This window comes from Catharus ustulatus, chromosome 3 (genome assembly GCF_009819885.2).
Source record: "Catharus ustulatus isolate bCatUst1 chromosome 3, bCatUst1.pri.v2, whole genome shotgun sequence".
NCBI lineage: Eukaryota > Metazoa > Chordata > Aves > Passeriformes > Turdidae > Catharus > Catharus ustulatus.
The window spans coordinates 118,703,876-118,731,099 of record NC_046223.1 but is presented as its reverse complement, the minus strand read 5'-3'; the positions used below and the strand labels follow the sequence as shown (position 1 = coordinate 118,731,099).

At 47.1% G+C, this 27,224-nt stretch overlaps 2 protein-coding genes across 2 annotated transcripts; both read left to right on the top strand.

Annotated features, from left to right (window-relative positions):
• Positions 1-558: 558 nt before the first annotated feature.
• Positions 559-15,942, top strand: LOC116994319 (L-gulonolactone oxidase-like). Its single transcript, XM_033055924.1, has 12 exons — positions 559-625; positions 2,262-2,363; positions 3,352-3,477; positions 3,741-3,835; positions 5,047-5,137; positions 5,825-6,010; positions 9,498-9,605; positions 10,301-10,377; positions 11,587-11,736; positions 12,644-12,808; positions 13,923-14,013; positions 15,639-15,942. Exons 1-12 carry the CDS (start codon positions 623-625, stop codon positions 15,765-15,767), a joined length of 1,323 nt encoding a protein of 440 aa, XP_032911815.1. The 5' UTR covers positions 559-622; the 3' UTR covers positions 15,768-15,942.
• Positions 15,943-23,525: 7,583 nt separating this feature from the next.
• On the top strand, positions 23,526-27,102 carry POMC (proopiomelanocortin). Its single transcript, XM_033056804.1, has 3 exons — positions 23,526-23,624; positions 25,021-25,197; positions 26,420-27,102. The coding sequence occupies exons 2-3, from the start codon at positions 25,078-25,080 to the stop codon at positions 26,963-26,965; spliced, it is 666 nt and encodes a 221-aa protein (XP_032912695.1). The 5' UTR covers positions 23,526-23,624; positions 25,021-25,077; the 3' UTR covers positions 26,966-27,102.
• Positions 27,103-27,224: the final 122 nt, after the last annotated feature.

Below are 27,224 nucleotides of genomic sequence, written 5' to 3'. Positions count from 1 at the left end.
GCCCCGAACCCCCTCCTGTGCTCCCACATTCTCAAAATCTCTGGAATATTTTCCCTATTTTTACTTTTCCCAGGAATTCCCACTCTGAACTTCCCAAATCTCTGTGATCTTTTCCCTATTTTCCCCTTTTCCCGGTTTTCCAGGGAATTCTGTTCCTGAGATCCCCTCCTTGTGCTTCCCAAATCCCAAAATCTTTGGAATCTTTTCTCTCTTTTCCTTCTTTTCCTGCTTTTCCTTATTTTTCCCAGGAATTCCCTACCGGAACCCCTCCTGCTCTCCCACATTCCCAAAATCTCGGGAATTTTTTTCTTATTTTTCCCAAGAATTCCCAGCCTGGGCCCTTAAAATCTCTGGAATTTTTTCCCTCTTTTCCCGATTTTTCCCCCTTTTCCCAGCACCCCAAGGCGAACGACCCCAAATCCTGGGAATTCCTGGCTCCGATCCCTGCCCGGCTCCCGCTTTTCCAGCCGCCCCCTCCTCCCCCTGGAATTGCGCAATTCCCACGGGAAGGGCTCTTCCCCCTTTTCCTCCCATTCTCCGGGAATTCCTGAGCCGGGAGCGAGCTCGAATCCATCGGGATCATCCCCAAATTCCTGCCGGGAATTCCCACAGCGTCTCCAGGATGGTGAGGAAAATCCAGCAGGGATTTTTCCTGGGTTTTTTTTTAATTTTTTTTTTAACTGATTTGGAAAATTTGGGAATCCAATTTTCCCCCCTTAAAAAATCCAAGGCAGGGAAGGAGAGAAATTACCGAAAATTCCCGGGATGAATCAGCCTCGGAGGGAATTTTTTACCGACCCGAGGTTTTTAAATTCCCGAATTTTTGGTGTTTTGGGGGAGTTTTTTCCCATTTTTTATGGTTCAGCTCCCGGATTTTTCTTGGATTCGGGAAGCGGCCGCCCCTCCCCACCCCTCCCCCAAGGCTCCTGGCTGTTTTCTGGGATCTTTGGAATTTCTTCCTGAAATTCCCGGGCGGGGGCACCGCCCTGGGAGGGGGAGGGGCCATCCCTGGGATTTAGGATAACCGGGAATGGCGAGGGGATGGATTTAGGGACGGGAATTTGGGGATTTTGAAAGGGAGGGATTCCCAAGAGAAACAAATTTGGGAATTTGGGAATTTAGGAAGGGAATTAGAGAAGAGAGTTTGGGGAGAGAATTTGGGAAGGAAATTTGGGAAGGAAATTTGGGAAGGGAATTTTGGGAAGGAAATTTTGAAAAGGGAATGATTCCCAAAGAAAGGGAATTTGGGGATTTGAGAAGGGAAGGGAATTTGGGGATCTGGGAATTCAGGAATCTGGGAATTTGGGCAGGGAATTTGGGAAGACAGCTTGGGGATTTGGGAATTTCAGAAGGGAAAGAAATTTGGGAGTCTGAGAAGGGAATTAGGGGAGGGAATTGTTCCCAAGAGAAGGGATTGGGGAAGTGAATTTGGAAATTGGGAAGGGAACCGAATTTGGGAAGAGAAGGGAATTTGGGAATCTGGGAAGGGAAGAGAAGTAGGGAATTAGGGAAGGGAAAGAAATTTTGGAATTTGGGAAGGGAATTTGGGAATTAGGAAAGGGAATTTTGGAAAGGAAAGGATTCTCCAGGGAAGGGAATTTGGGAGTTTGGGAATTTTGAAAGGGAAAGAAATTTGGGAAGAGAATTTGGGAAGGGAGTTTGAGAGGAAAACAGAATTTGGGAATTTGGAAATTCAGGAAGGGAAGGATTCCCAAGGGAAGGGATTTCGGGAAGGGAAAGATTTGGGAATCACCCCTTGGAGCTGAGCTGGGAATGGGAGAAGGGGAGGAAAACGGGATCCAGCACCCACAGGATGATCCTGATCCCAATCCTGGTGGGATTGAGACCCCTCTGCATTCCCATGGGATGATCCCAACCCCTGTGGGACAGGATCCAGCCCCTCTGGATTTCCAGGAAATTATCCCAATCCCGTTGGGATCGATTCCAGCCCCTCCAGATTCCATGGAATTATCCCAATCTCATTGGGATGAGCTCCAGCCCCTCTGGATTCCCATGGGATTATCCCAGTCCTGGTGGGATCTGTTTCAGCCCCTCTGGATCACCCTGATCTCCATGGAATGGGATCCAGATCCCACAGGATGATCCCAGTCCCTGTGGGATCAACTCCATCCCCTCAGGATTCCCATGGGATGATCCCAATCTTGTTGGGATCGACCTCATTCCCTCAGGATTCCCATGGGATGATCCCGATCCTGCCGGGATCGGCCCCATCCCCTCCGGATCTCTTGTTCCCGACGCAGGTGCAGGGAGAAGCCGGAGTGAAATTCCGGAACTGGGCCGACACCTATGGATCCTCTCCAGAGCTTTTCTTCCGGCCCCACTCCGTGGAGGAAATCCGCGAGGTACTCACGGAATTCCAGGAGGGAAAACTTCAGGAATGATCCGGGATTTCCCAGTGGGAAAAGCAGGAATTCTTCCCTTTTGCTCCGGGAAATCCCAGCGGGATCTGACTCTCACTGGAATTCCCAGCGGTGATCCCAAGGGAAAATCCTTGGGAGGGAAAATTGGGGAGGATTTCCTGGAGTTATCCAAGGAAAGGGATTTTGGGAATTCCTAGGATGGGTTTTTCAGGATATTCCTGGTGGTTTTCCACAGATCCAGGATTTCAGGATGGGTTTCTTGGGATAATCCCGGTGGATTTTGGATTGAGTTTTTTTGGATATTCACGTTGTTTTTCCACAGATCTTGGATTTTGGGTTTCTCGGGATATTCCAGGAGATTTTTGATGGCTTTTTCAGGATATTCCCGGTGTTTTTCCTGGATTTCAGGATGGGTGTTTTGGGATATTTCCAGTGTTTTAGGATTGGTTTTCAGGGATATTCCCAGTGTTTTTCCACAGATCCTGGACTTCGGGATAGATTTGGCGGGATAGATTTGGATGTGTTTTTAGGGATATTCCTGGTGTATTTTCCCGAGATACTCCTGGTGTTTTAGGATCATTTTTCAGGGATATTCCTGGTGGTTTTCCATAGATCCTGGATGGGGGGTTTTTGGGATATTCTCAGTGTTTTAGGATTGGTTTTCAGGAAGATTCCCGCTGGTTTTGGGTGGGTTTTTCGGGCTATTCCCAGTGTTTTTAGGATGGGTTTTTCAGGATAATCCCAGTGGGTTTAGGTTGGGTTTTTCCAGGACATTCCCGGTGTTTTAGGACCAGGGATATTTCCGGTATTTTTCCATACACCCTGGGTGGGTTTTTTGGGATATTCCCGTTTCTGGACGTGTTTTTAGGAATATTCCTGGTGTTTTCCCGGGACATTCCCGGTGTTTCTGGACATGTTTTTAGGGGTATTCCTGGTGTTTTCCCGGGACATTCCCGGTGTTTTCCCGCAGATCCTGGAGCTGGCCCGGCAGCGGGGGAAGCGGGTGAAGGTGGTGGGGGGAGGTCACTCCCCCTCGGACATTGCCTGCTCCGAGGATTTCATGATCCACATGGGAAAAATCAACCGGATCCTGCAGGTGAGAACCGGAATATTCCCGGAATAGTCCCAGAAAATATCCTGGCGATGGCACGATCCCAAAAAATCCCCTGGAATTAACGAAGGAAATTCTCCTTCCCTGGGAAAATCCTCATGGGAAAATTTTCTCCCTGGAGGAGAAATGGGAGGAATTCCGGGAAAGATTCCGAGATTTGGGAATGTGGCCAGATCAAGGGCTGGGATGAGGTTTGGGGTGGGAATTGCCCCTGAGTTTGGGAATGGCACTGGATCCCGGTTTTCCAGGTGGACAAGGAGAAGCTGCAGGTGAAGGTGGAAGCGGGAATTCTCCTCTCGGAGCTGAACCTGGAGCTGGAGAAACTCGGGATGGCCCTGGCCAAGTGAGCGGGATCGGGAATAATGGGAATAATGGGAATGGGAACTGGGAATAATGGGAATAATGGGAGGAATGGGAAAAATGGGAATAATGGGAATAATGGGGATGGGAATGGGAGTAGGGATGGGAATAATGGGAGGGATGGGAAAAAATGGGAATAATGGGGATGGGAACTGGGAATGGGAATAATGGGAAAAATGGGAATAATGGGAATGAGAATGGATCTGGGAATGAATCCAGGTGGGGTCTGGAATTATTCTGAGAATAGATCCAAGAGGGATGGGGTCTGGGGTTGGATCCAGGTAGGAATGAATGAGAATGGAAACGGGGATGGGTGGGATCAGGAATGGAGCTGGGAATTGATCCAGGTGGGAGTGAGAGCCAGGAATGGATTCAGGTAGGAATGGGAATGGATCCAGGAATGTAGTCAGGTGGGATCCAGGTGGGATTGGGAATGGGAATGAGAATGGGAATGGAGCCGGGTGGGATCAGGAATGGGAATGGATCCAAGTGGGTTTGGGAATGGAGCTGAGTGGGATCGGGATCCACTCCCAAGGAATATCGGGATAACAGGGATGGCCTCCAGCTGTGCCAGGGAAATTTCCTTTGGATTTTGGAAATATTCCCTCATTGAAAGGGTTTCCGACCATTCCAGGAGGAATTGAAATTCCCATGGGTCTGGGGAAATAGATTCCCATGGATCTGGGATTCCAGTGTCTCCAACAGCTTTTCCAATTCAAACCATTCCATTCCATGGAATCCACACAGGGCTTCCATTTATTCCAAAACTCTTTCCCAACCCAAACCATTCTAGGATTCCAGAATTCCATAGAGTCCATGTGGGGATTCCAATTTTTCCAAAACATTTTTCCAACCAATTTTTCCAATTCCAGAATTCCCTGGAATACACACAAGGATCCCATTTGTCCAAATTCTCCCACCAGAACAATTCTAGGATTCCATGGAATTCCCCCCAGGGTTTCCATTCACATTCACATGGAATTCCTTGAGATGGATTTTTCCATGGATATTTTTTCCCTGTGGATCCCCCCCACTGGAATTTCTCTGGATCAATCCCAAATCCTTCCGAATCTACCTGGAAGAGTCGTCTCCATCCCAACAGAAGGGCTGGAAAAGAGGGATGGGATCTGTCAGAATTCTCATCCCAAGCTTTTTCCCTTTGGAATTCTCATCCCGAGCTTTTCCCGTTCCCAGTTTAGGAGCCGTGTCCGAGGTGACGGCGGCCGGAGTCATTGGCACCGGGACCCACAACACCGGGATCACCCACGGAATTCTGCCCACCCAGGTGGGATCCTGGGAATTCCGGGAATCCCAGGAATTCCGATCCCGCTCCAGGATCCACGTGGCGATTCCGCGTAGGGAATCTGGGATGTGGATTCCCGCTCTGCCCCTGGAAATATTCCAGGAACTCGGAGAAATCTGGGATTGTGGAGTTGCATGGAATGGGATTTCAGGGATTTTTCCCACCCAAATCATTCTGGGATTCCATTAATTTCCCCGTTCCGGATCCCTCCCAGAATTCCCACAGGGAATTCCCATCCCAACCCAAAATTTTCTCTGTTCCAGTGGGAAAATCCCAAAAATCCCAGCAATTCCCATTCTCTGCTTTCCCTCTTTTTTCCAAACATCCATCTAATGGAAAAATAAATCCCTGGAATTCCAGCTGGGTCATGAAGACCTCGAGAATTCTGGGGAGGGATGGAATTCTCGGAATGTTCAGAGCAGAGCCAGAATGATCCTGGTGAATCCGGCTCTGGATATTCCAAAATCTGTGAGATTGCAGCAGGGGTCCCAATGCTCATCCTGGAATTTTGGGGAGGAATTCCCGGCTGGGAGGGTGAGGAGGGGCTGGAAAAGAATTCCCAAAGAATCCCTGGATCCCTGGGAGTGTCTAAGGAATGGTTGGATCATGGAATCCTGATCGGGAATTCAGCATTCCCAAAATCCATGGAATTCCCTTCCCATTTTCCAGGTCGTGGCTCTTTCCCTGCTCCTGGCCTCGGGAGAAATCCTGGAATGTTCAGAATCCATTAATCCCGAGGTCTTCCAAGCGGCCCGGCTCCATTTGGGATGTCTGGGAATCATCTTGTCCGTCACGTTCCAGTGTGTCCCGGAATTCCGGCTGCGCGAGGTCGCCTTTCCCTCCACCCTAACCCAGGTACGGAAAATCCCGGATTTTTGGGAATTCTGGGATGATCCAAAGGGCTCAAAAAACATGGAGAAAATTTCAGAATTTTGGGAATTCTGGGATGATCCAAAGAGCTCAAAATGGGGGAAAAAGTGAAGAAAAATGGGAAAAATGAGGAAAAAGTGAGGATAAATGGGGAAAAAAATAGGGGAAAATGGGGGGGGGGGGGGGAGGGAAAATGGGAGAAATTATAAAAAAAGGAAAAATGGGGAAAAACAGGAAAAAAGAGGGGTGAGGGAAAGGAAAAAATGGGGAAAAATCAGAGAAAATGGAAATTCACCTCTCCTCATTCCAAGATTTTTTTCCATTCCCAGTTTTTCCGTCCATGTTTAATGGCTCTGGAGTGAATTTTTTTTCCTCCCCTGGGAATTTGCTCCCAAATTCCATGGATTTGGGGTGGGATGGGAATGTGCCGGATCCTTCTCTTGGTGATTTCCCTCCCAGCATTGCCGAGGGTTTTCCCTAAATCCATTCCCTAAATCCTCTCCCCCATTCCCTAAATCCATTCCCACATTCCCTAAATCCATTCCCTAAATCCATTCCTACATTCCAGAAATCCTTCCCCACGTTCCCTAAATCCATTCCTGAATTTTCCAACCCCTTCCCTCCATTCTTTCCCACTTTTCCTGTATCTTTTCCCATTTTTCCTGCATCTTCCTTCACTTCCCTGGATCCTTTCCCACCTTCCCTGGATGCTCTCCCACCTTCCCAAAATCCTTTCCTGCTTTTTCCACATCCTCCAGGATTTTCCTCTGCCTCCTTTCCCACTTCCCCAAAATCCATTCCCACATTCCCTGGATCCTTTTCCCTCTTTTGTTCATCCTTTTCACGCTTTTCCTGCATTTTCCAAACTCTTCCCTCTATTGTTTCCCACAATTTTCCACCCTTTCCCACCTTTCCTGCATCTTCCAAACCTTTCCCTAAATCCTTTCCCACATTCCCTGGGTTATTTCTCACATTCCCTGGATCCTTTCCCACATTCCCTAAATACTTTCTGGCATTCCCTGCATCCCTGAGAATGTTGCCTGCATTCTTTCCCACATTTCTTCGTCCTTTCCCACCTTCCCTGCATTTTCCAGCCAATATCCTGCCTCCTTTCCCCCTTTCCCAAATCCTTTCCTACATTCCCTAATTTGTTTCCCGCATTCCCTGCATCCTTTCCCACATTCCCTGCATCCTTTTCCCTCTCTCCTGCATTTTCCAACCCATTCCCTAAACCCTTTCCCACATTTTTCAATCCTTTCCCTGGATCCTCTCCCACCTTTCCTGCATCTTCCTGTACCTTCCTGGATCCTTCCCTCTTCCCTAAATCCTTGCCCACATTCCCTAAATCTTTCCCTGCTTTTTCCCATTCCCTGCATCTTTTCCCCCATTCCATGGATTCTTTTCCCACTTTCCCTAAATCCTTTTTCTCATTCCCTGAATCCTTTTTCCTCTTTCCTTCATCCGTTTCCCACCTTTCCTGTATCTTCCAAACCCTGGATCCTTTTCCACCTTCCCTAAATCCTTTTCCCTCTTTCCTGCATTTTCCAACATTTTCCCTAAACCCATTCCCACATTCCCTAAATCCTCCCCCTCCCTTTTTTCCCTGGAAAATCTCCATCCCTGGATCCTCACTGGGCCCAGCTCCGACCCCATCCCCCCTTTTCCCTCACCCCACCATTCCTGATCCCTCGGGAAAGCGGGAACGCGGCAGTTCCATAAATATCCGCGTTATCAATTCCCGGTCATCGCCCTCCCGAATCCCAGCTTTCATCCGGAGCCGGCCAGCAGAGCGGAAGGGAATAATGGGCCTGGAATTGCAGCCTCAGATATCGGGGAATGAGGGTCGTGGAGCCCTTGGATCTGGGATTATGTAACGGCCTCGTTAGCGCCTGGGAAAGTAAAAACTCCAGAGAAAGGTCAGGAGAGGACACGGAGAATCCTGGAATGGTTTGGGATGGGATCCGTGGAGCTGAGATCCCAATCCCGCTGTCCCGGGGTGATCCAAATTTCCCTGGATGCTCCCAGGGATTCTCTGGGAATTCCAGCCCAGTCGGGAATTCCTTCCCCAGCTCCCCTTTCCCAGTGGAAGCCATTCCCTGGCTCCTGCCCGTCCAACCCTTTCCCAAATCCCAGCTCTCCTTTCCTTCTGCAAAAGGCTCCTAGGATTCCCTGGATCCTTCCCAGCTCCAGCTGCGCATTCCCAGCTCTTCCAGTCTGGGATTGGATCCATCTGAGAAGGAATTTCAGGATCCAGGGGCCACCCATGATCCCAGGGGAATCCAGATCCATCCTTGAACGCTCCCACGGTTTCTTGGGGAATTCCAGCCCAGCTGGGAATTCCTTCCCAAATCCCATCTCCCCCTTTCCCAGGGAATTCCCTCCATTCCCAACTCTCCCAGCCTGGCATTGGATCCATCCCCGTCCCAACTCCTCTCTGGGAAGGAATTTTGGGATCCAGGGGCTTCCCTGGGAATTTGGGATGCCAGGAAGGGTCTCCCTTCCCTTTTCCATCCCCAAATTCCATAAAAATCCCTCGGGATGGATCCTGAGTGTCCTGGATCCCAGAATCTCAGAATGGTTTGAATGGGATCCATGGATTTTAAATCCCATCCCAACTCCAGGACCACCTCAGAACATCCCGGAATCGTTGGAGGTGCGGGGATTGGAACGGGATGGGATTGAAAATCCATGAATCCCATCCCAAAGCATTCCAGCATTCCAGGATTCTGTCAGAATCCCAATTCCAGCAGCCAAAACCATCCCAAGGACTCCTGGAGCTGCTCCCGCCCTTCCCGCTGAGCCGGAATTATCCCTCAAAGGCTCCGGCTCAATTTTCCCGCTGATTGAAATCCCAGGAATCAAAGGCTTCTCCTGGCCGAGGTCAATTCCCTGATCCCGCCTGGCAGCCGGGAGACAAACCGGGCGTGCTGTGTCCTTTTCCAGTCCTTCTCCCGAGTAAAACCATGGAAAATGTGGGAATGGGGATTTTTCCTGGAATTTGTGGCTGCCCCTGGATCCCTGGCAGTGTCCAAGGAAAGCCTGGAGCACCCTGGGATTGCGAGATTGGGATGGGATCGAAGGTCCATGGATCCCATCCCAAACCATTCCAAGATTCTGGGATCCAGGACACTCAGGATCCATCCCGAGGGGTTTTTATGGAATTGGGGGATGGAAAAGGGAAGGGACACCCTTCCTGAAATTCCAAATTCCCACTGAAGCCCCTGGATACCAAAATTCCTTCCCGGAGAGGAGTCCATGGTGGTGTCCTTGGAATATTTCCTGAGAATAATTTCCTGGGAATATTTCCTGGGAATAATTCCTGTGAATAATTACTGTGAGTAATTTCCTGGAAATATTTCTTTAGAATAATTTCCTGGGAATAATTCCTGGTAATATTTCCTGAGAATATTTCCCAGGAATAATTTCCCAGGATTAATTTCCATTGGATCCCCACCCTTTCCCATTTTTCCAGGTCCTGGATGAACTGGAGGAGCACCTGAGGAGATCCCAATATTTCCGCTTCCTGTGGTTCCCGCACTCCGAGAACGTCCGGATCATCTACCAGGATCCCACTTCCAAGGCAGGAATTCCAGGATTTTCCAAACTCCTGGAATTTTCCCAGTAATTCCAGGGATGGAATTTGGGCAGGAAGCAGAATTTTGGGAATGGACTCTGCCTGAGCTCCACGCTCTGAGAATTCTGGGATTTTCCAAGCTCTTGAAATTTTCCCAGCTATTCCAGGGATGGATTTTGGGAATTTGGGCAGGAACTAGAATTCTGGGAATGGGCTCTGCCACTCTGGGAATTCCGGGGTTTCCAATCTCTTGGCACCCCACTGGCAATTCCAGGGATGGATTTTGGATGGAAAGCAGAATTTTAGGAATGGGCTCTGCCTATGCTCCATGCTCTGGGAATTCTGGGATTTTCCAAGCTCTTGGCATTTCCCCAGCGTTTCCTGGATGGATTTTGGGAATTTGGGTGGGAATCAGAATTTTGGGAATGGGCTCTGCCTGCACTCCACACTCTGAGAATTCTGGGATTTTCCAAGCTCTTGGAATTTTCTTGGCAATTCCAGGGATGGAATTTGACTGGGAAGCAGAATTTCCCTTGGCAATTCCAGCTTTTTCCAGAGCTGGGATATTTGGGAATGTTGGGATTTCCTTCTCCAACCCCCCATCCCGCTCCCAGGTGGATCCCAATTTTCCATCCCCACTTTCCTGCCCTCCGAATCCTACTCATCCCTAAAATCTGGTTTTTTTCCTGCTGGATTTGCAGCCCCCCTGCTCCTCCTCCAGCTGGTTTTGGGATTACGCCGTTGGATATTATCTCCTGGAATTCCTCCTTTGGATCAGGTAGGAAAAATCCTCTGGGCACTGGAATTGGGAAGGATTTTCCAGACCTGGCCTCATCCTCGGGTTTTCTCCCCGTGCTGGGATCTGTTGGGATTTTCCCAGGGAATAAAGGCAGAGCTGTCACCTGGAGTGTTCCCATTCCCGGGAAAAGGAGGAATTTGGGAATTTTCCCGGGGAATGGTTTGGTTGGGATTCACGGCTGGGGCTGTGCTGCCCTCTGGCGTCCACAGAAATCACAGACTTCCACAGGAATCCTGGAATTGTTCGGGCTGGAAAAATCCCCAATCCAATTCTCCCAGCCCCTGATCCGTGGATCTGGTCTGGAATTCCATGGATTTGAAATCCTGGGAATTCCATACCTGTCCTGGGCAGCATTTGGGAATTGAGGGATCAAGGCCCAAAATCCTTCGGGACTGGGAGAGGGGAGATCCCGGGAGAGCTGCAGGAATCCTGGGATCCAGAATCCTCAGGGAATTCCAGCTTTTCCTCTGGAGAGGCCATTCCCAATCCCAGCATTCCCAGGGAAAAAGGGCTGAATGGCCAGGAGACAGGGAATGGAATTCCCACTGGGAAAGGGGAGATTTCAAAGACAATTGTTGGGATTTTGGGAAGGAATTCCTGACTGGGAAGGTACGGAGGGACTGGGCTGGAATTCCCACAAAATCCCTGGCAGTATCCAAGGAAAGGTTGGAGCACCCTGGGATTGTGGGATTGGAATGGGATGGGATTGAAGGTCCACGGATCCCATCCCAAACCATTCCAGGATTCTGGGATCCAGGACACTCAGGATCCATACTGAGGGATTTTTATGGAATTCGGGGATGGAAAAGGGAAGGGAGACCCTTCCTGGAGTCCTGAATTCCCAGGGAATTCCTGAAATTCCTTTCCAGAGAGGAGTTGGGATGGGGATGGATCCAATGCCAGGCTGGGAGAGCTGGGAATGGAGGGAATTTCCTGAAAAGGGGGGAAATGGGATTTGGGAAGAAATTCCTGGGATGTGCAGGGTATCCCAGTGATTCCAAAAAAATCCAAATCCCCTCCCAAAAATCCCCAAATCCTGGAGAAAACATCAAATAAAAAAAAAACCAACCAAAAAATTTCCTAAAAATCACCCAAAAATCCTTCAAAATCCCAAAATCCTTTCCCAGCATCCCTTGGCAGATCCCTAGGAAGCAATTCCAGGCTCAATTCCTGCTTTTTTCCTGGCAGCTCCTTCATTCCCAGCCTGGTGGTTTGGATCAACCGCATCTTCTTCCGGCTCCTCTTCAATTCCCGCATGGAAAACGTCGCCCAGAGCCACCGGATCTTCTCCTACGAGTGTCGCTTCCGGCAGCACGTCCAGGACTGGGCCATCCCCATGTAATTCCCAAATCCCAGTCCAATTCCATGTAAATTCCCAGATTCAGGTCTATTCCCATGGAAATTCCCAGATTCCAGTCCAGGATTGGGCCATCCTCATGTAATCCCCAAATCAGGTCCATTCCCACGGAAATTCCTGCATTCTGGTCCAGGACTGGACCATTCCCATGTAATCCCCAAATCCCAGTCCATTCCCATGGAAATTCCCAGATCCCAGTCCAGGACTAGGCCATTCCCATGGAAATTCCTGGATTCCAGTCCAGGATTGGGTCATTCTCATAGAATTCACAGATCCCAGTCCATTCCCAAGGAAATTCCCAGATTCCAGTCCAGGACTGGGCCATTCCCATGGAGATTCCATGATCCCAGTCCAGGACTGGGCCAATCCCATGTAATTCCCAAATCCCAGTCCATTCCAAAGGAAATTCCCAGATCCCAGCCCCTTCCTGAGATGTTTTCCAGTTCAGAATTCCTGGATGAGGAGCAAATCCATGGAAAAAAAAGGATCTGGATTGAGGACACCATTCCCACTGGGAATCATGGATTCCTCCAGGTCCTGGTTCCAGGATCCCAAATCCATCCCTTTCCTCAGCTCTTTCCTGGGATCTCCTCCAGCCCAGAATTCCCTGAATGAGGAACAAATCCATGGAAAGAGGGGACACCATTCCCACCTGGAATCGGAGCATGGGATCCTTCCAGATACCAATTCCAGGATCACAAATCCATGGGAAGAGAGATCTGGGTTTGGGACACCATTCCCACCTGGAATAATGGATCCCTCCAGATCCCAATCCTAGGATCCCAAACTCCTCCCACGGGACATTCCAGAACATTCCCCGGGAATCCCACAGAATAAGCCCCCCCCGCCCTCCCCCTTCCACTTACTGGGAATTTTTCCCGGGAACAGTGAGAAAACCAAGGAGGCGCTGCTGGAGCTGAAGGCGGCGCTGGAGCGGAATCCCGGGATGGTGGCGCACTTCCCGGTGGAGATCCGCTTTTCCCGGCGGGATGAGATCCTGCTGAGCCCTTGCTTCCGGCGGGACAGCTGCTACATCAACATCATCATGTACAGGTTCGGATCCGGCCCCATTCCCAAAATTTTCCCGGCGGGAATATTCCGTCTCGGGGGGTGCTGAGCATCCCAGGTTTTACAGGATGTTGTCCCATGGGAAGGACTGGAAGATGTGGGAGGGATTTTTGGGATAATGCGGGATTTTCGCTGGAGAATGTGGGGTTGGGAATTTTGTGGGATGGAATTCCATGGCTGAAACTTGTCCCAGCCTTTTTCTGGGATCTTCTGTATCCCAGGATTCCCTGGATGAGGAAGAAGGATCCCAGGATTCCATGGGAAAAGGATCTAGATTGGGGATGCCATTCCCACTCAGAATCTGGGCATGGGGATCCCTCCAGATCCCAATCCCAGGATCCCAAATCCTTGGGAAGAGGGATCTGGATTTGGGACACCATTCCCACCTGGAACCATGGATCATTCCAGATCCCAATTCAGGGATCCCAAATCCATGGGGAAAGAGATCTGGTTTGGGGACACCATTCCCAGCTAGAATATTTGCATGGGACCTTCCATATCCCAATCCTGGAATCCCAAATCCATAGGAAGAGGGATCTGGATTTGGGACACCGTTCCCATGTGGAATAATGGGTCCCTCCAGATCCCAATCCCAAGATCCCAAATCCATGGAAAAAAGGGATCTGGACTGGGGACACCATTCCCACTGGGAATCTGAGCATGGGGATCCCTCTGGGATCCCAAATCCATGGAAAGACAGATCTGGTTTGAGGACACCATTCCCAGCTGGAATCCTGGATCTTTCCAGATCCAAATCCCAGGATCCCAAATTGACGGGAAGAGGATTTGCCATTCCCACCTGGAATATTTGCATGGGATCCTTCCAGATCCCAATCCCAGAATCCAAAATCCATGGAAAGGGGATTTACCATTCCCACAGGGAATCTGGGGACAGGAATCCTTCCAGATCCCAATCCCAGAATCCCAAATCCATGGAAAAAAAAGGATCTGGACTGGGGACACTGTTCTCACCTAGAACCATGGATCCCTCCAGATCCCGGAATCCCAAACGCATTCCGAATTCCCAGGGATGGATCCCAGGGGGGATCTCCTTTTTCCCGGCTGGGATTCCCGGCTGATTCCCAATCCCGATCCGCAGGCCCTACGGGAAGGACGTTCCCCGGCTCCGGTACTGGCTCGCCTACGAGGAGATCATGAAGAGACTCGGCGGGAGACCCCACTGGGCCAAGGTACCAGGAAAAAATGGGAATTTCCCCTGGGAAAATGGGAATTTATCCTGGAAAACAAGGAAATTTTTCCCTTGAAAATTGGAAATTTCCCTTGGGAAACTGGGAATTTTTCCCTTGGGAACTGAGAATTTTTCCCTTGGTAAATGGTGATTTTCTCCTGGAAAACTGAGAATTTTCCTCAGGAAAACTGGGAGTTTTTCTTGGAAAACCGGGAATTGCTCTGAGAAAATTGTGAATTTCTCCCAGGAAACTGGGAATTTCCTGGAAAACTGGGAATTTCCCCCATGAAACCAGGAATTTCTCCCAGAAAACTGTGACTTTTCTTCAGGAATAAGGGGATTTTTCCCAGAAAACTGGTAATTTCCCCAGAAAATTGGCAATTTCTCACAGAAAACTAGGAATTTTTCCTGGAAAACTGGGAATTTTCCTCAGGAAAGAGAAAATTTCCCCCAGAAAATTGGGAATTTCTCCCAGAAAACTGGGACTGTTCCTCCAGAAACGGATCATTTTCCCCAGAAAACTCGTAATTTCTCCCAGAAGACCAGGAATTTCCTCCTAGATCCAATTGATGTTCTGCTCCAAAATTTGGGGAAAATTCCCTCCTGAGGATTCCCACTTTTGGGAAAAATGGGATTTTTAATGGGAAAATTATCCCAATCCTGGAAAATGAGGAGGATTTTTCCAGAGGGAAACTGAGGCACGGGATTTTTCCCGAATCTAGGAATGTCCAGGAGGGATTTTTTCCAATTTTTTTGAGCTGGAAAAGAGGAGGATCCAGGGATTCCCTCCATGTTCCCATGCCTGTTTCCCTCTGGAAAAATCCCTCCATTTTCCAATTAAAAATCCCATTTTTCCCCAAAATCTGGGAATTTTCAGGAGGGAATTTTTCACATTTTTTAAATGGATTCCCTTTCCCGTGCCTCAGTTTCCCCCTCGAAAATCTGTCCAATTTTCTGGGATCGAGCTGGAATAATTTTCCCATAATTCCCTGTAAAATTCCTTTTTTTCCAGAGGGAAACTGAGGCATGGGATTTTTCACAAATCTGGGAATATTCCAGAGGGAATTTTCCCCAATTTTTGGAGGGAAAAAGAGGTGGATCCAGGAATTCCTTCCATTTTTCTGTGCCTCAGTTTCCCTCTGGAAAATCCCTCCCGTTTTCCCATTAAAATTCCCATTTTCCCCCAAATCTGGGAATGTCCAGAAGGGAATTTTTTCCCGAATTTTGGAGTTTTTGAGCAGGGACAGAGGCAGATCCAGGGATCCTCTTCGCTTTTCCCTGCCTCAGTTTCCCTGTGGAAAAATGGGAAATTTACAGGGAATTATGGGAAAATTATCCCAATCCCAATCCCGGGAAATGGGAGGGATTTTCCAGAGGGAAACTGAGGCACAGGAAAATGGAGGTAATTCCTGGATCCACTTCTTTTTCTACTCCTAAATTTGGGAAAAAATTCCCTCCTGAATATTCCCAGATTTGGGGAAAATGGGATTTTTATTGGGAAAATGGGTGGGATTTTTCCAAAGGGAAACTGAAGCACGAGGGGAAAAAATGGGAAAATTCCTTGTGGAACATTTCCAGATTTGGGGAAAAAATGGGATTTTTACATGGAATACGATCCCACTGCAGGCTCACAGCTGCACCCGGAAGGACTTGGAGAAGATGTACCCGGAATTCCCGAAATTCTGCGCCATCCGGGAGAAGCTGGATCCCACCGGGATCTTCCTCAACGCCTACCTGGAAAAAGTCTTCTTCTGAAAACTGGGAAAAAATCCTTGGAAAATCCTGGAATTATGAGGTGTTTAATCCTCACGTCCTGCCAGGGATTTGTTCCAACCCAGCTCGGAAGTGTTTTCTTGGAAAGCTGTGGGATCTCATCCCTGGAATTCCCAGAATTCCACAGAATTCCAGCATGTTTTTTTCCCCTCAATAAAATTCCTGCAGCAGAACTTTTCCCATGGAGGTGTCTGGCCATGGGAATTTGGGCAAGGGTTTGGAATTCCTGGATATTCGGGATTGGAGAATGGAGATTTTGGGAATGATTTCATCCCTTCCCGGAATTCCAACATTCCTGGGAATGGGCACAGAGGGAGATCGTGGCCAGGAGATAGGAATCATGGAATATTCATCCCAAAATTCCCACCCTCTCCCTGGGAGCATTTTCCAAACAGTCCAGGAGCTCTGGAAACTTTGGAAATGTCACCATTCCATGGGAACCTCTTTCGGATCCTGACAGCCTCTGGATCAGGAATCTTTTCCCAAAAAATTCTGAATTAATCCTCCCCTGGCACAACTCCAGGAATTCCATGGGCCTGGATCACCCCAAATCTGAGGATTCCAGCATCATCCCAACTTCCGTGTCCTGGAGTTTGGACTTCCCTAATTCATGGAATTTTTTTTCCCAGGATTGATTCATTATTCCCGGTTTATTTTTGGCAGGATGTTCTTCCCGTCTCCTTGAAATTCCCAAAAGTGCTCCCAGATCTGGTGTTTCCATCCTTTCCCAGCAACTCGGGAAAAGAATCCCAGAAATCCCAGAAATCTCAGAAATCCCAGAAATCCCAAATCCCTCATTTTTTCCTTCAGAAAAAAACAGGAAGCTGGGTCAGTTTGGGCGATAAGAAGTGGGGCACGACCTGGAATCCCAAAAAGTCCTGGAATTCTGGAATGGGTTGGACCCTCCCCTCAATGTTCCTGATCCCATTCCAGCCATTCCCAGGAATCCCAACAACAACAAGAATGAAAAAATGAGGAATTCTGATCCCAAAACCCCTTGGGTTTGGGTTTTTCCCCTTTGGGAAAAATCCTGGAATTCTGGGGTGGTCTGGACACTCCCCTTACTGTTCCAAATCCTATTCCAGCCATTCCCAAGTCTTCCATGGATCAGATCCCTCTCCTAAAATTCCCAGTCCCATTCCAACCATTCCCAAGAATTCCATGGATCAAACCCCCCTCAACATTCCCCATTTCCCCTCCAGCCATTCCCAGGAATTCCACCAGCAACAAGAATGGAAAAAATGAGGAATTCTGAGGAATGAGGAATTTTCCCTTTGGGAAAAATCCTGGAATGCTGGGATGGGCTGGACCCTCCCCTAAACATTCCTGATCCTATTTCAGCTATTCCCAAGAATTCCATGGATCAAACACCCCCCTCACCATTCCCCATTTCCTCTCCAGCCATTCCCAGCCATTCCCAAGAATTCCATGGATCAAACACCCCCCTCAACATTCCCTATTTCCCCTCCAGCCATTCCCAGGAATTCTACCAGCACCAAAGATGGCAAAAAATCCGGAATTCTGACCCCAAACCCATTCCCACCCCACTCCCCAGATCCCTCTTTTTTCAGGGGGTCTGGAGATTTTTCTGGAGGTTTTTCCAGAGGTTTTTCCGGAGCCTCTGTGTGTCCGATGCCATCCTGGCTCTCTCCATTAACTCCCATCCATCTTCCCGCCATTGTCCGGCATCGACGTTTTCCCACTCATCGAATCCATTATCCGCCTTTTTTCACCGAGCGCTCGCCGTTCCCATTCCCGTTGTTTTGGGGTTTTTTTTTTTTAATTTTATTTTATTTTTCCCTGGAAAAAAAAATAAAAAATAAAAAATAAATAAAACCCCACAAGGACTCCTCAGAGCCGGCTCCATCCGGAGCTTTTTATCCGAGCACTCCAGAGCCACTTCCCGGCTCCTAAATGGATTTGACCTCCGCTCCTCCTGGGGCTTTATTCCCTTTGATTCTCCATGGGCTCATTATTCTCGGGAATAATAAAACCCTCCGGACAATCCGAGCTCATCCCGAGCTCTGGCGTCAGAGGCGGAGACGGCTCCGGACGCCTCTGGAAAAGGGGGAGCATCCCCACATCCCTGGAGTGGCACAAAAAACCGGGAAAATGTTCCTGGGTCTTTTTAATAGGGATAAAGCTCGGGCGGATCCGGATGGATGGAGTTGGGATTTAGGGAAAAGGGGATGGTATTTGGGATTTGAGGATAAAGTTCTGGGGTTTGGTTGGGATCGTTCCAGGGTTTGGGGTTTTTTTTGGGAATGTGGGATGGGATCACTCACAGAGGGAGGGGGGGGAATGTTGGAAAAGGGAAGGACCCAGGGAAATTTGGGATCCTCAGGAGAGCTGGGATTTGGGAAAGGGATGGAAGGACAGGAGCCAGGGAATGGAATTAAGAGTAGGAAAGGGGAGATTTCTTGGGATTTTTGGAAGGAATTCCTGGATGGGCTTGAATTCCCAGAGAATCCCTGGATCCCTGGGAGCGTCCAAGGAAATCCTGGAGCACCCTGGGATTGGGATCGGGATTGGAACAGGATGGGATTGAAGGCCCATGGATCCCATCCCAAATCATTCCGGGATTCTGGGATCCAGGACACTCAGGATCCATCCCAAGGGATTTTTATGAAATTCAGGGATGGAAAAGAGAAGGGAGACCCTTCCTGGCATCCCAAATTCCCAGGGAAACCCCTGGATCCCAAAATTCCTTCCTAGAGAGGAATCGGGATGGGGATGGATCCAACGCCAGGCTGGGAGAGCTGGGAATGGAGGGAATTCCCTGGGAAACGGGGAAATGGGATTTGGGAAGGAATTCCTGGCTGGGCTGGAATTCCCAGAGAATCCCTGGGAGTGCCCAAGGAAAGGTTGGCACATCCTGAGATGGTGAGGTTGGAAAGGGTTTGAAGGTCCAAGGATCCCATCCCAATATATTCCGGAATTCTGGGATTCCAGGATTCCTCATCTCTCCTGCTTTGTGACTTCTCCACTTCCCACTCCATCCCAAATCCCACCAGAATTCCTGGAATCCCAGGGATTTCTGCATCCAGGGATTGGGGCTGGACTGGGATCAGAGCAGGATCCAGGTTTCATTGGATTTGGGATTGCCTGGAATTCAGGAACGTCTGGATTTCCTTTTCCCACTAATTATTCCCTGGAAAATCCCCATTTTTTTGGGTTGGAAGCTGGATCTGAGTCAGGAAACCCCAGACGGTGAAAAATTGGGAATCTCGGGGGTTTTCCATCCTGACTTTTCCGGAGATTCTGTTGCCTCGGCAGCGCCATTTTTTCCCCATAAAAATAACAGAAACCTTGGAACCTTGAGGGGGTTTCAAAGTTCGGGAATCATGGATTTATTAAAAGTGGGAATCATGGATTTAAGGCTGAAAAAAGTTCCAATCCGAGCTTGAAATTCAAAAAAGAAACCCAAGGTTTGTTTTGTTTTTTTTTTTTTTTTGTGGTCTTCCCGCTACTCCAGCTCTGACGGATTTGTGGGATTTTGTGGGATTTGCACCCGTCCGTGATTTTCACACCCGGCCCTGGAGCTCATTCACATCCAGGTGCGATCCCCGCTCCCGGATAAACCAGGAAAGGGCAGGAATTACGTGGGACAGGAACCCGATCTGGCCAGGAAAGGGCGGCACATCCTCAAATTTCTGGGAATCGGGATCATGGAAAAAACCTGGAACGAGATGAGCTGGAAAATCAAATCCCAAGCTTTTTCCAGCCAGGAAAATCCCGATTTTCCAACCTTGATTCCCTATAAACCATGGATCCTCTTGGGATCGATTACAGGGAAAAGGCATTCCTGTCAATGGGATTTTTTCCAGATTTTTCCTGCTTTTCTCTGATTTTTCCCATTTTTTTCCCCCATTTTGTCCTGGTTTTCCCCATTTTTTCTGTGTTTTCCTGATTTTTCCCTGGTTTTTCCCATTTTTTCCTGTTTTTTTTACATTTTTTCCCATTTTTTCCCGTTTTCCCCAATTCTCCCATATTTTTCCTGGTTCTTTCCTGAATTTTTCCTTGTTTTTCCTGGTTTTTCCCAGTTTTTCCTGTTTTTTCCCTGTTTTTTCCTGAATTTTCCCATTTTTCCTGTTTTTTTCCCATTTCCTACATCTTTCCTGGTTTTTACTGGTTTTAGCCAGTTTTCCCCCATTTTTTCCTGTTTTGTTTCCCATTTTTCCCGCTGTTTTTTCCCTGATTTCCCACTTTTTCCTGTTTGGTTTTTTTGTAGATTTTTCCCATTTTTCCCTTTTCCCCCATTTTCGCCCCATTTCCCCCTGTTTTTTCCTTGTTTTTTCCTGTTTTCTTTTCTGTTTTTTCCCTGATTTTCCCCATGTTTCCTGTTTTTTCCCATTTTTACACATCTTTCCTGCTTTTTACTGGATTTCCTCAGTTTTCCCCCAGTTTTTCCTGGTTTTTTTCTGTTTTTTAAATATTTTTCCCCATTTTTTCAATTTTTTCCTGGTTTTCCCCATATTTCATGTTTTTTTCCTATTTTCTCCCATGTTTCCCTGCTTTTTCCTGGTTTTTCCCATTTCCACTTTTTTCCCCATTTTCCCCCATTTTTTCCCAATTTTCCTGGTTTTTTTTCCTGTTTCTCCAAGTTTTTTCTCATTTTTCCCATTTTCCCGATTTTTCCATTTTTTTTCCAATTTTCACCACGTTTCCTGGTTTTCTTCCTGTTTTTCTCCCAGTTTTCCCCAATTTTTCCCCTTTTTGTTCCATATTTCCCCTTTTTTCCTTGTTTTTTCCCATTTCCTCATTTTTCCTGTTTTCTCCTGGGTTCTTTTCCTGTTTTTTTCCCATTTTCCCTGTTTTTTTCCGGGTTTTTCCATTTTCCACCATTCCCCCCCTTCCCCCCCACTTTCCCCATTTTTTCCCATTTTTCCCTCATTTTTTTGTCTTTTCCCCATTTTTTTCCTTTTTCCCATTTTTCCCCATTCCCCACCCCCTCCCATTTTCCCTGTTTTTTTCCCTGTTTTTTTTCCCTTTTTTCCCTTTTATTCCCAGATTTTTTGCCATCCCCCCATTTTTTCCCATTTCATCTAATTTTTCCCCTTTTTCCTCTTTTTTTCCCTTCCCCTCCCCCATTTTCCCCAGATTTTTCCCATTTTTTCCCATTTTTTTCCCATTTTCCCCAGTCTGACATCCTCCTAAATCCAAGAATCCCACAAAAACCCCGGGAATTTTCCCCTCCAGGGAAAAGGGAAAATTCCTTCGGATTTTTTCCCTCAGGAATTCCAGAGATTCCGACCTCGGATTGAACAAATCCCAAAAAATTATTCCCCAACCTTAAATCCACAATTCCCAACCAGGGGAAAAAATAAATAAAATAAAAACAAAAATAAAATTTAAAAAGAAAAAGAAAAAGAAAAAGAAAAAGAAAAAGAAAGAGAAAAAGAAAAAGAAAAAGAAAAAGAAAAAGAAAAAGAAAAAGAAAAAGAAAAATTAACATGAAAAAATATATATATAAAAAATTAAACTCCACAATTCCCAACCTGGGAAAAAAATAATAAATTAAAAATACGAATACAAATAAAAATGAAAATACAAATTAAAATGGAAATAAAAATAAAAATTTTAAAAATACACATATACATAAAAAATAAACTCCACAATTCCCAACTGGAAAAAAAACAATAAATTAAAAATGCAAATAAAAATACAAATAAAAATAAAAATTAAAATACAAATTAAAATTAAAATTAATGTAAAATAAATATAAAAATAAATATAAAAATAAATATATATATAAAAATTTAAATTCCACAATTCCCAACCTGGGGAGAAAATAATTTTAAAAATTAAAAAATAAAAACAAATAATAAAAATTAAAAGAAAAATAAAATAAAAATAAAAACATAAAAATCCCCAGTTCTCAACCAGAAAAACCCCACAATTCCCAACTTTAAAAAATCCCGAAATTCCAAGATTTCCATGATCTTTTGGGGGGATGAACAGGAGCTTGCAGGGCCCCAGAAATCCCGGGAAGAGCGGGGATGGAAATCGCCGGATTCCCGCGGGACCCATCGGGCCCTGAGCGCATTTCCCGTTATCGCAATAAACGTCGGGATGAAGACGGACGGGGATTCAAAGTGGGAATCATCGCTCCTGGCGGGGCCGTAAAATCCCAAAAATAGATCCGGGCACGGAAACATCCACGGGGAATGACGGAGGGAATGGGAATGAGGGAGGGATTGGGGGTTTGGGGCTCGGGGTGTGGGGTTTGGAGTTTGGGATTCGGTATTGGGGGGTTGGTGCTTGGGGTTTGGGGTTCAGGATTGGGGGTTTGGGATTTGGGATCTGGGGTCTGGCATGGGTTTGGTGTCTGAGATTTGGGGTTTGAGGATTTGGAGTCTGGGGTCTGGAATAGGTTTGGAGTTTGGGATTTGGTATCAGGGGGTCGGTGTTTGGGGTTCAGGATTGGGGGTTTGGGATTTGGGGTCTGAGGTTTGGGGTTTGGGTCTGGGGTCTGGGGTCTGGAATGGGTTTGGGGTTTAGGATTCAGGGTCAGGGTTTGGGGTTTGGGGTTCCATATCAGGGGTTTGCGGTTTGGGATTTGGAATGGGTTTGGGATTTGGGATGGATTAGGATTTGGGATAAATTTGAGATGGATTTGAGATGGGGTTGGGATTCAGGATAAGGGGTTTGGGATTTGGGATTCAGGATAAGGGGTTTGGAGTCTGGGATTTGGGGTGAATTTGGGATGTGGGATGGGTATGGGGTTTGGGATTTGGGGTTAGGGATTTGCAATGGGGTTGGGATTTGGCATTAAGGGTAAGTGTTTTGGGTTTTGGGATGGGTTTGGGATTTTTTTATGGGTTTGGGATTTGGGATTCAGGATAAGGGGTTTGGGGTTTGGGATTTGGGATGGATTTGGGATGTGGGATGGGTTTGGGGTTTGGGATTTGGGATTCAGGATAAGGGGTTTGGGATGGATTTGAGATAAATTTGTGGTTTGGGATTCAGGATCAGGGATTTGGGGTCTGGGGTTTGGGGTGGGTTTGGGATTTGGGATTCAGGATCAGAGGTTTGGAAGAGATTTGGGATGGATTTGGGATACATTTGGAACAGATTTGGGATGGATTTGGGATTTGGAATGGGATTCAGAAGGATGGAAATTGTTCAGGGATGGATTTGGGCTTTGGGATGAATCTGGGATAGAGGTGGGGAAAAAACTGGGAAGAATTTGGGTGTGGTTTTAGGGATGGGGTTGGTATTTGGGATTTAGGATTTGGGATTTGGTATTTCCGGTTTAGGATTTTTTATTTTGGGCTTAGGATTTGGGATGGAATTGGGATTTAGGATTTGGGATAAACTTGGGACAGATTCATGCAGGATTCGGGATCCTTCCCACCCCAAGCCCCCATTCCAGCACCCCAAACTCCCACTTTTCCCCTGGATTCCCTTCCCAAACCCTTCTGGATCCCAAACCCCTCCACCCCCAATCCCGGGAATTTTTATTTTTATTTTTATTTTTATTTTTATTTTTATTTTTATTTTTATTTTTATTTTTATTTTTATTTTTATTTTTTAAAATTTCTATTTCTTTTTTTTTTTAATTTCTGTTTTAATATTTCTATTTTTATTTTTTTATTTCTATTTTATTTTTATATTTTTTTCCCCAGCCTTTCCCAAATCCCTCCTGGAAAACTTTCCGGGCCCCGCTAATCCTGGTCCCTTTGTCCCCGGCGGGATCGATCCCGGTTTTCCCCCGCGCCCCCTCCTTCCCTCGGGATATAAAAACCTCGGGAAGCGCCGAGCGCAGCCAGAGCCTCCCTGGAAACGCTCCGGGAAAAAAAAAAAAACGGGAAGGAGCAGCCGGGATCCCATTCCCAGGTAAATCCCAAAAAATTCCCAAGTTTTCCCTCGGCAGATCCCAGATTCTTCACGCGGGAGGGGCAGGGAAAAAAAATTAAAATAAAAATCCGGGAATTTTTCCTTGGGTTTTTCCCAAGGAAATTCAATTACTTCTCCCCCTCCTCACTCCCGGTTGATTTTTTTCTTTTTTTTTCCTTCTTTTCCTCGGAATTCCTTGGAATTTGGGGGTTAATCCTGGTGAATTCCCAATCCCAGCGTTTATCCAAAATTTTAATCCCTTTTTTTAGGGATTCCTTTCCCGTGCCTCAGTTTCCCTCTGGAAAATCCCTCCAATTTCCCGGGATTGGGATTGGGATAAATTTCTCACAATTCCCTGTAAAATTCCCATTTTCCAGAAAGGGAAGGGGATCCCTGGATCCGCCTCTGTCCCGGGTCAAAAGCTCCAAAATTTGGGAAAAAATTCCCTCCTGGACATTCCCAGATTTGGGAAAAAATGGGAATTTTAATGGGAAAACGGGGGGGATTTTTCCAGAGGGAAACTGAGGCACGGAACATGGAGGGAATTCCTGGATCTACCTCTTTTCCCTCCGAAAAACGGGGAAAATTCCATCCTGGGCATTCCCAGATTTGGGGAAAATGGGAAATTTAATGGGAAAATTATCCCAATCCCATAAAATGCTGTTCCAGATAAATCTCTAAAAAATTCCAACATTCCCAGGAGATTTTCCCTCTGCAAATCACAGATTTTTCCTGCAGGGATGGGCAGGAGAGACAAAAATAATATCTGGGAATTTTTCCTCGGATTTTTCCCAATCCTGGGAATGGGAGGGGTTTTCCAAAGGGAAACTGAGGCACAGGGAAAGGGATCCCTAAAAAACATCGGGAAAAATTCCCTCCTTAGCATTCCAGATCTGGGAAAATCCCGTGCCTCAGTTTCCCCCTGGATTAATCCCTCCCGTTTTCCCGGGATTGGGATCATTTTCTGATTTAAAAAAGGGAAAATTTCCAAAATCTCTGAATATTCCAGAGGGAATTTTTCCCATTTTTTGGAGGGGAAAAGAGGTGGATCCAGGGATTCCCTCCTGCTTCCCGTGCCTCAGTTTCCCTCTCGAAAAACCCCTCCCATTTTCTCATTAAAATTCCCATTTTTTCCAAATCTGGGAATATCTGAGAGGGAATTTTTTTCCCAAAAAAGATGTGTATTTTGGCATGCCTTCCTTTTCCCATACCTCAGCTTCCCTCTGGAAAAATGGGAATTTTACCAGGAATTGTGGGAAATTTATCCCAATCCCAAGAAATGGGAGGGATTTTTCCAGAGGGAAACTGAGGCACAGGGAAAACAACGTGAATCCCAAAGGAATTCTGGAATTTCCCATCAGCAACATCCAAATTTTGGTGATTTTTTTTCCTACAGTTCCTTCCCGGTTTTCCTGCTCTCTGCCCCTGGCGTGATCCCATTTTTCCAGCCGGGATGGGGTCGGGAATCCTTCCCGTGGTGCTGGGCTTGATCCTCTGGAATTCCGTCGGAGCTTCCGATCCGTGCCGGGAGAATTCCAAGTGCCGGGATCCTGGCAGTGAGGCCGGAATTCTGGTAAAATCCCGGGAATGTGGGAGGGGTGTTGGGAATGTGGGAAAGGGGAGGGATGGAGGCAGGGAGGGATTTGGGAGTGGGAATTTCCATGGAGATTTTTTGGGGTCGAATTGGAAAGAACCCCCAAAATTTTTTGGGATCAAATCCCAAAAATCCCCAAAAATTGAGGGATTTGGGAATGGGAATTTTCCCATGGATTCTTTGGGATCAAATCTGAAAGATCTCAAAAATTTTTTGGTATCAAATCCCAAAAATTCCCCCAAAAAGAGAAGGAATTGGGAATGGGAATTTTCATGGAGATTTTTTGGGGATCAAATCCCCGAAATCCCCAATAAAATGGAGGGATTTGGGAATTGGGATTTTCCCAGAGAATCCCAAAAATCCCCAGAAACTGAGGGACCTGGGAATGAGAATTTCCCCAGACATTTCTTGGGCTCAAGTCCCAAAAATAAAAAAAAACTGATGGATTTGGGAGTGAGAATTATTCCATATATTGTTGGGGATCAAATCCCAAAACCTCAAAAAAATTTTTGGGATCAAATCCCAAAGATACAAAAAAAAAAAAAAAGGAAGGGATTTGGGAATCGGAATTTTTTGGGAGATTCTTTGGGGATCAAATCCCAAAGATCCCAAAAAATTGAGGAATTGGGGAAAGGGAATTTTCCTGGACATTTTTGGGGATAAAATCCCAGAGGTCCCAAATAAATAGAGGGATTTGGGAATGGGAATCTTCCCAGGGATTCTTTAGGATCATATCCCAAGAAATTTAAAAAAAAAAAAAAATTTTTGGGATCAAATCCCAAAACTCCCCAAAATTTTTTGGCGTCAAATCCAAAGGATCCCAAAAAATGGGGGCATTTGGGAATGGGAATTTTCCCAGGGATTCTTTGGGATCAAATCCCAAAAATCCTCAAAAAATCCCAAATTTGATGATTCCCAAATCCCTCCCCACACAGGATTCTCCCAAAATTTTCCATGCCCAGAGGATCCCAAGTCCCACATTCCCAAATGATCCCGAGCATCGCAAAAAGTTGGAATCCCATCCCAGAATTCCCATTCCTTGTGTTTTTCCAGGGAATTCCCAAATTTAAGAATTCCCAAAATTTTTGTGGGAACGCCTCTTCCAGAGAGTCCCGAGTGCCCCATTCCCAAATGATCCTGACCATCCCCAAAAAACAGGAATCCCATCCCAGAATTCCCGTTTTCCCCCGCCTCGTTCCAGGCCTGCGCGGGGTCGTGCCGGGCCCAGCTTTCCCTGGAATCTCCGCTGTTTCCCGGGAATGGGCAATTCCAGCCGCTCTCCGAGAACCTCCGCCGCTATGTCATGAGCCACTTCCGCTGGAACCAGTTCGGTCGGAAAAATGGCAGCGACACTGGCACGAGGAAACGGGAAGAGGGAGCCGGAAGCGATCCCGGAATTCCCTTTTCCCGCCGCTCGGAAGAGGCGGGAAAGGACGGGAAGCGCTCGTATTCCATGGAGCACTTCCGGTGGGGAAAACCCGTGGGGCGCAAGAGGAGGCCGGTCAAGGTTTATCCCAACGGAGCCGAGGAGGAGTCGGCGGAGAATTCCCAGCTTGAATTCCGGAGGGAAGAGCCCTCGGAAGAGGAGGAGGAGGAGGAGGAAGGGGAGGAATTCCCGAAATTCCCATGGAATTCCCAGAAGGAGAAACGCTATGGGGGTTTCATGAGCCCCGAGCGGATCCGGACGCCGTTGGTGACGCTCTTCAAAAACGCCATCGGGAAAAGCTTTTCCAAGGATGGGCAGTGATGGGAAAAATGGGGAAAAAACCGGGAAAATCTGGGGAAAAAAATGGGAAAATCCCACAGGATTCACATCTCCCTGTAGTGCCCCCTTAGCGCTTAATCCTTCCTAATTTAAAAAATAAAAATAAAAAATAAAATATCCCAGGATTCCGAGTGGGAATGAGGGGAGAATTCCTGCAGCTGGGGGTTCTTGGAATGGGATGGATCCCAGCTGGGAATTTTTGGAATGGTGGGATCCTGTAAAATATTGTAAAGGAGGGAAA

Coding starts and splice junctions, on each gene's coding strand:
- LOC116994319 (XM_033055924.1), top strand. Junction 2,364..3,351: donor CCGTGGAGGAAATCCGCGAG/GTACTCACGGAA, acceptor GTTTTCCCGCAG/ATCCTGGAGCTGGCCCGGCA. Junction 5,138..5,824: donor ACGGAATTCTGCCCACCCAG/GTGGGATCCTGG, acceptor CCCATTTTCCAG/GTCGTGGCTCTTTCCCTGCT.
- POMC (XM_033056804.1), top strand. CDS start 25,078: ATGGGGTCGGGAATCCTTCCCGTGGTGCTGGGCTTGATCCTCTGGAAT. Junction 25,198..26,419: donor GCAGTGAGGCCGGAATTCTG/GTAAAATCCCGG, acceptor GCCTCGTTCCAG/GCCTGCGCGGGGTCGTGCCG.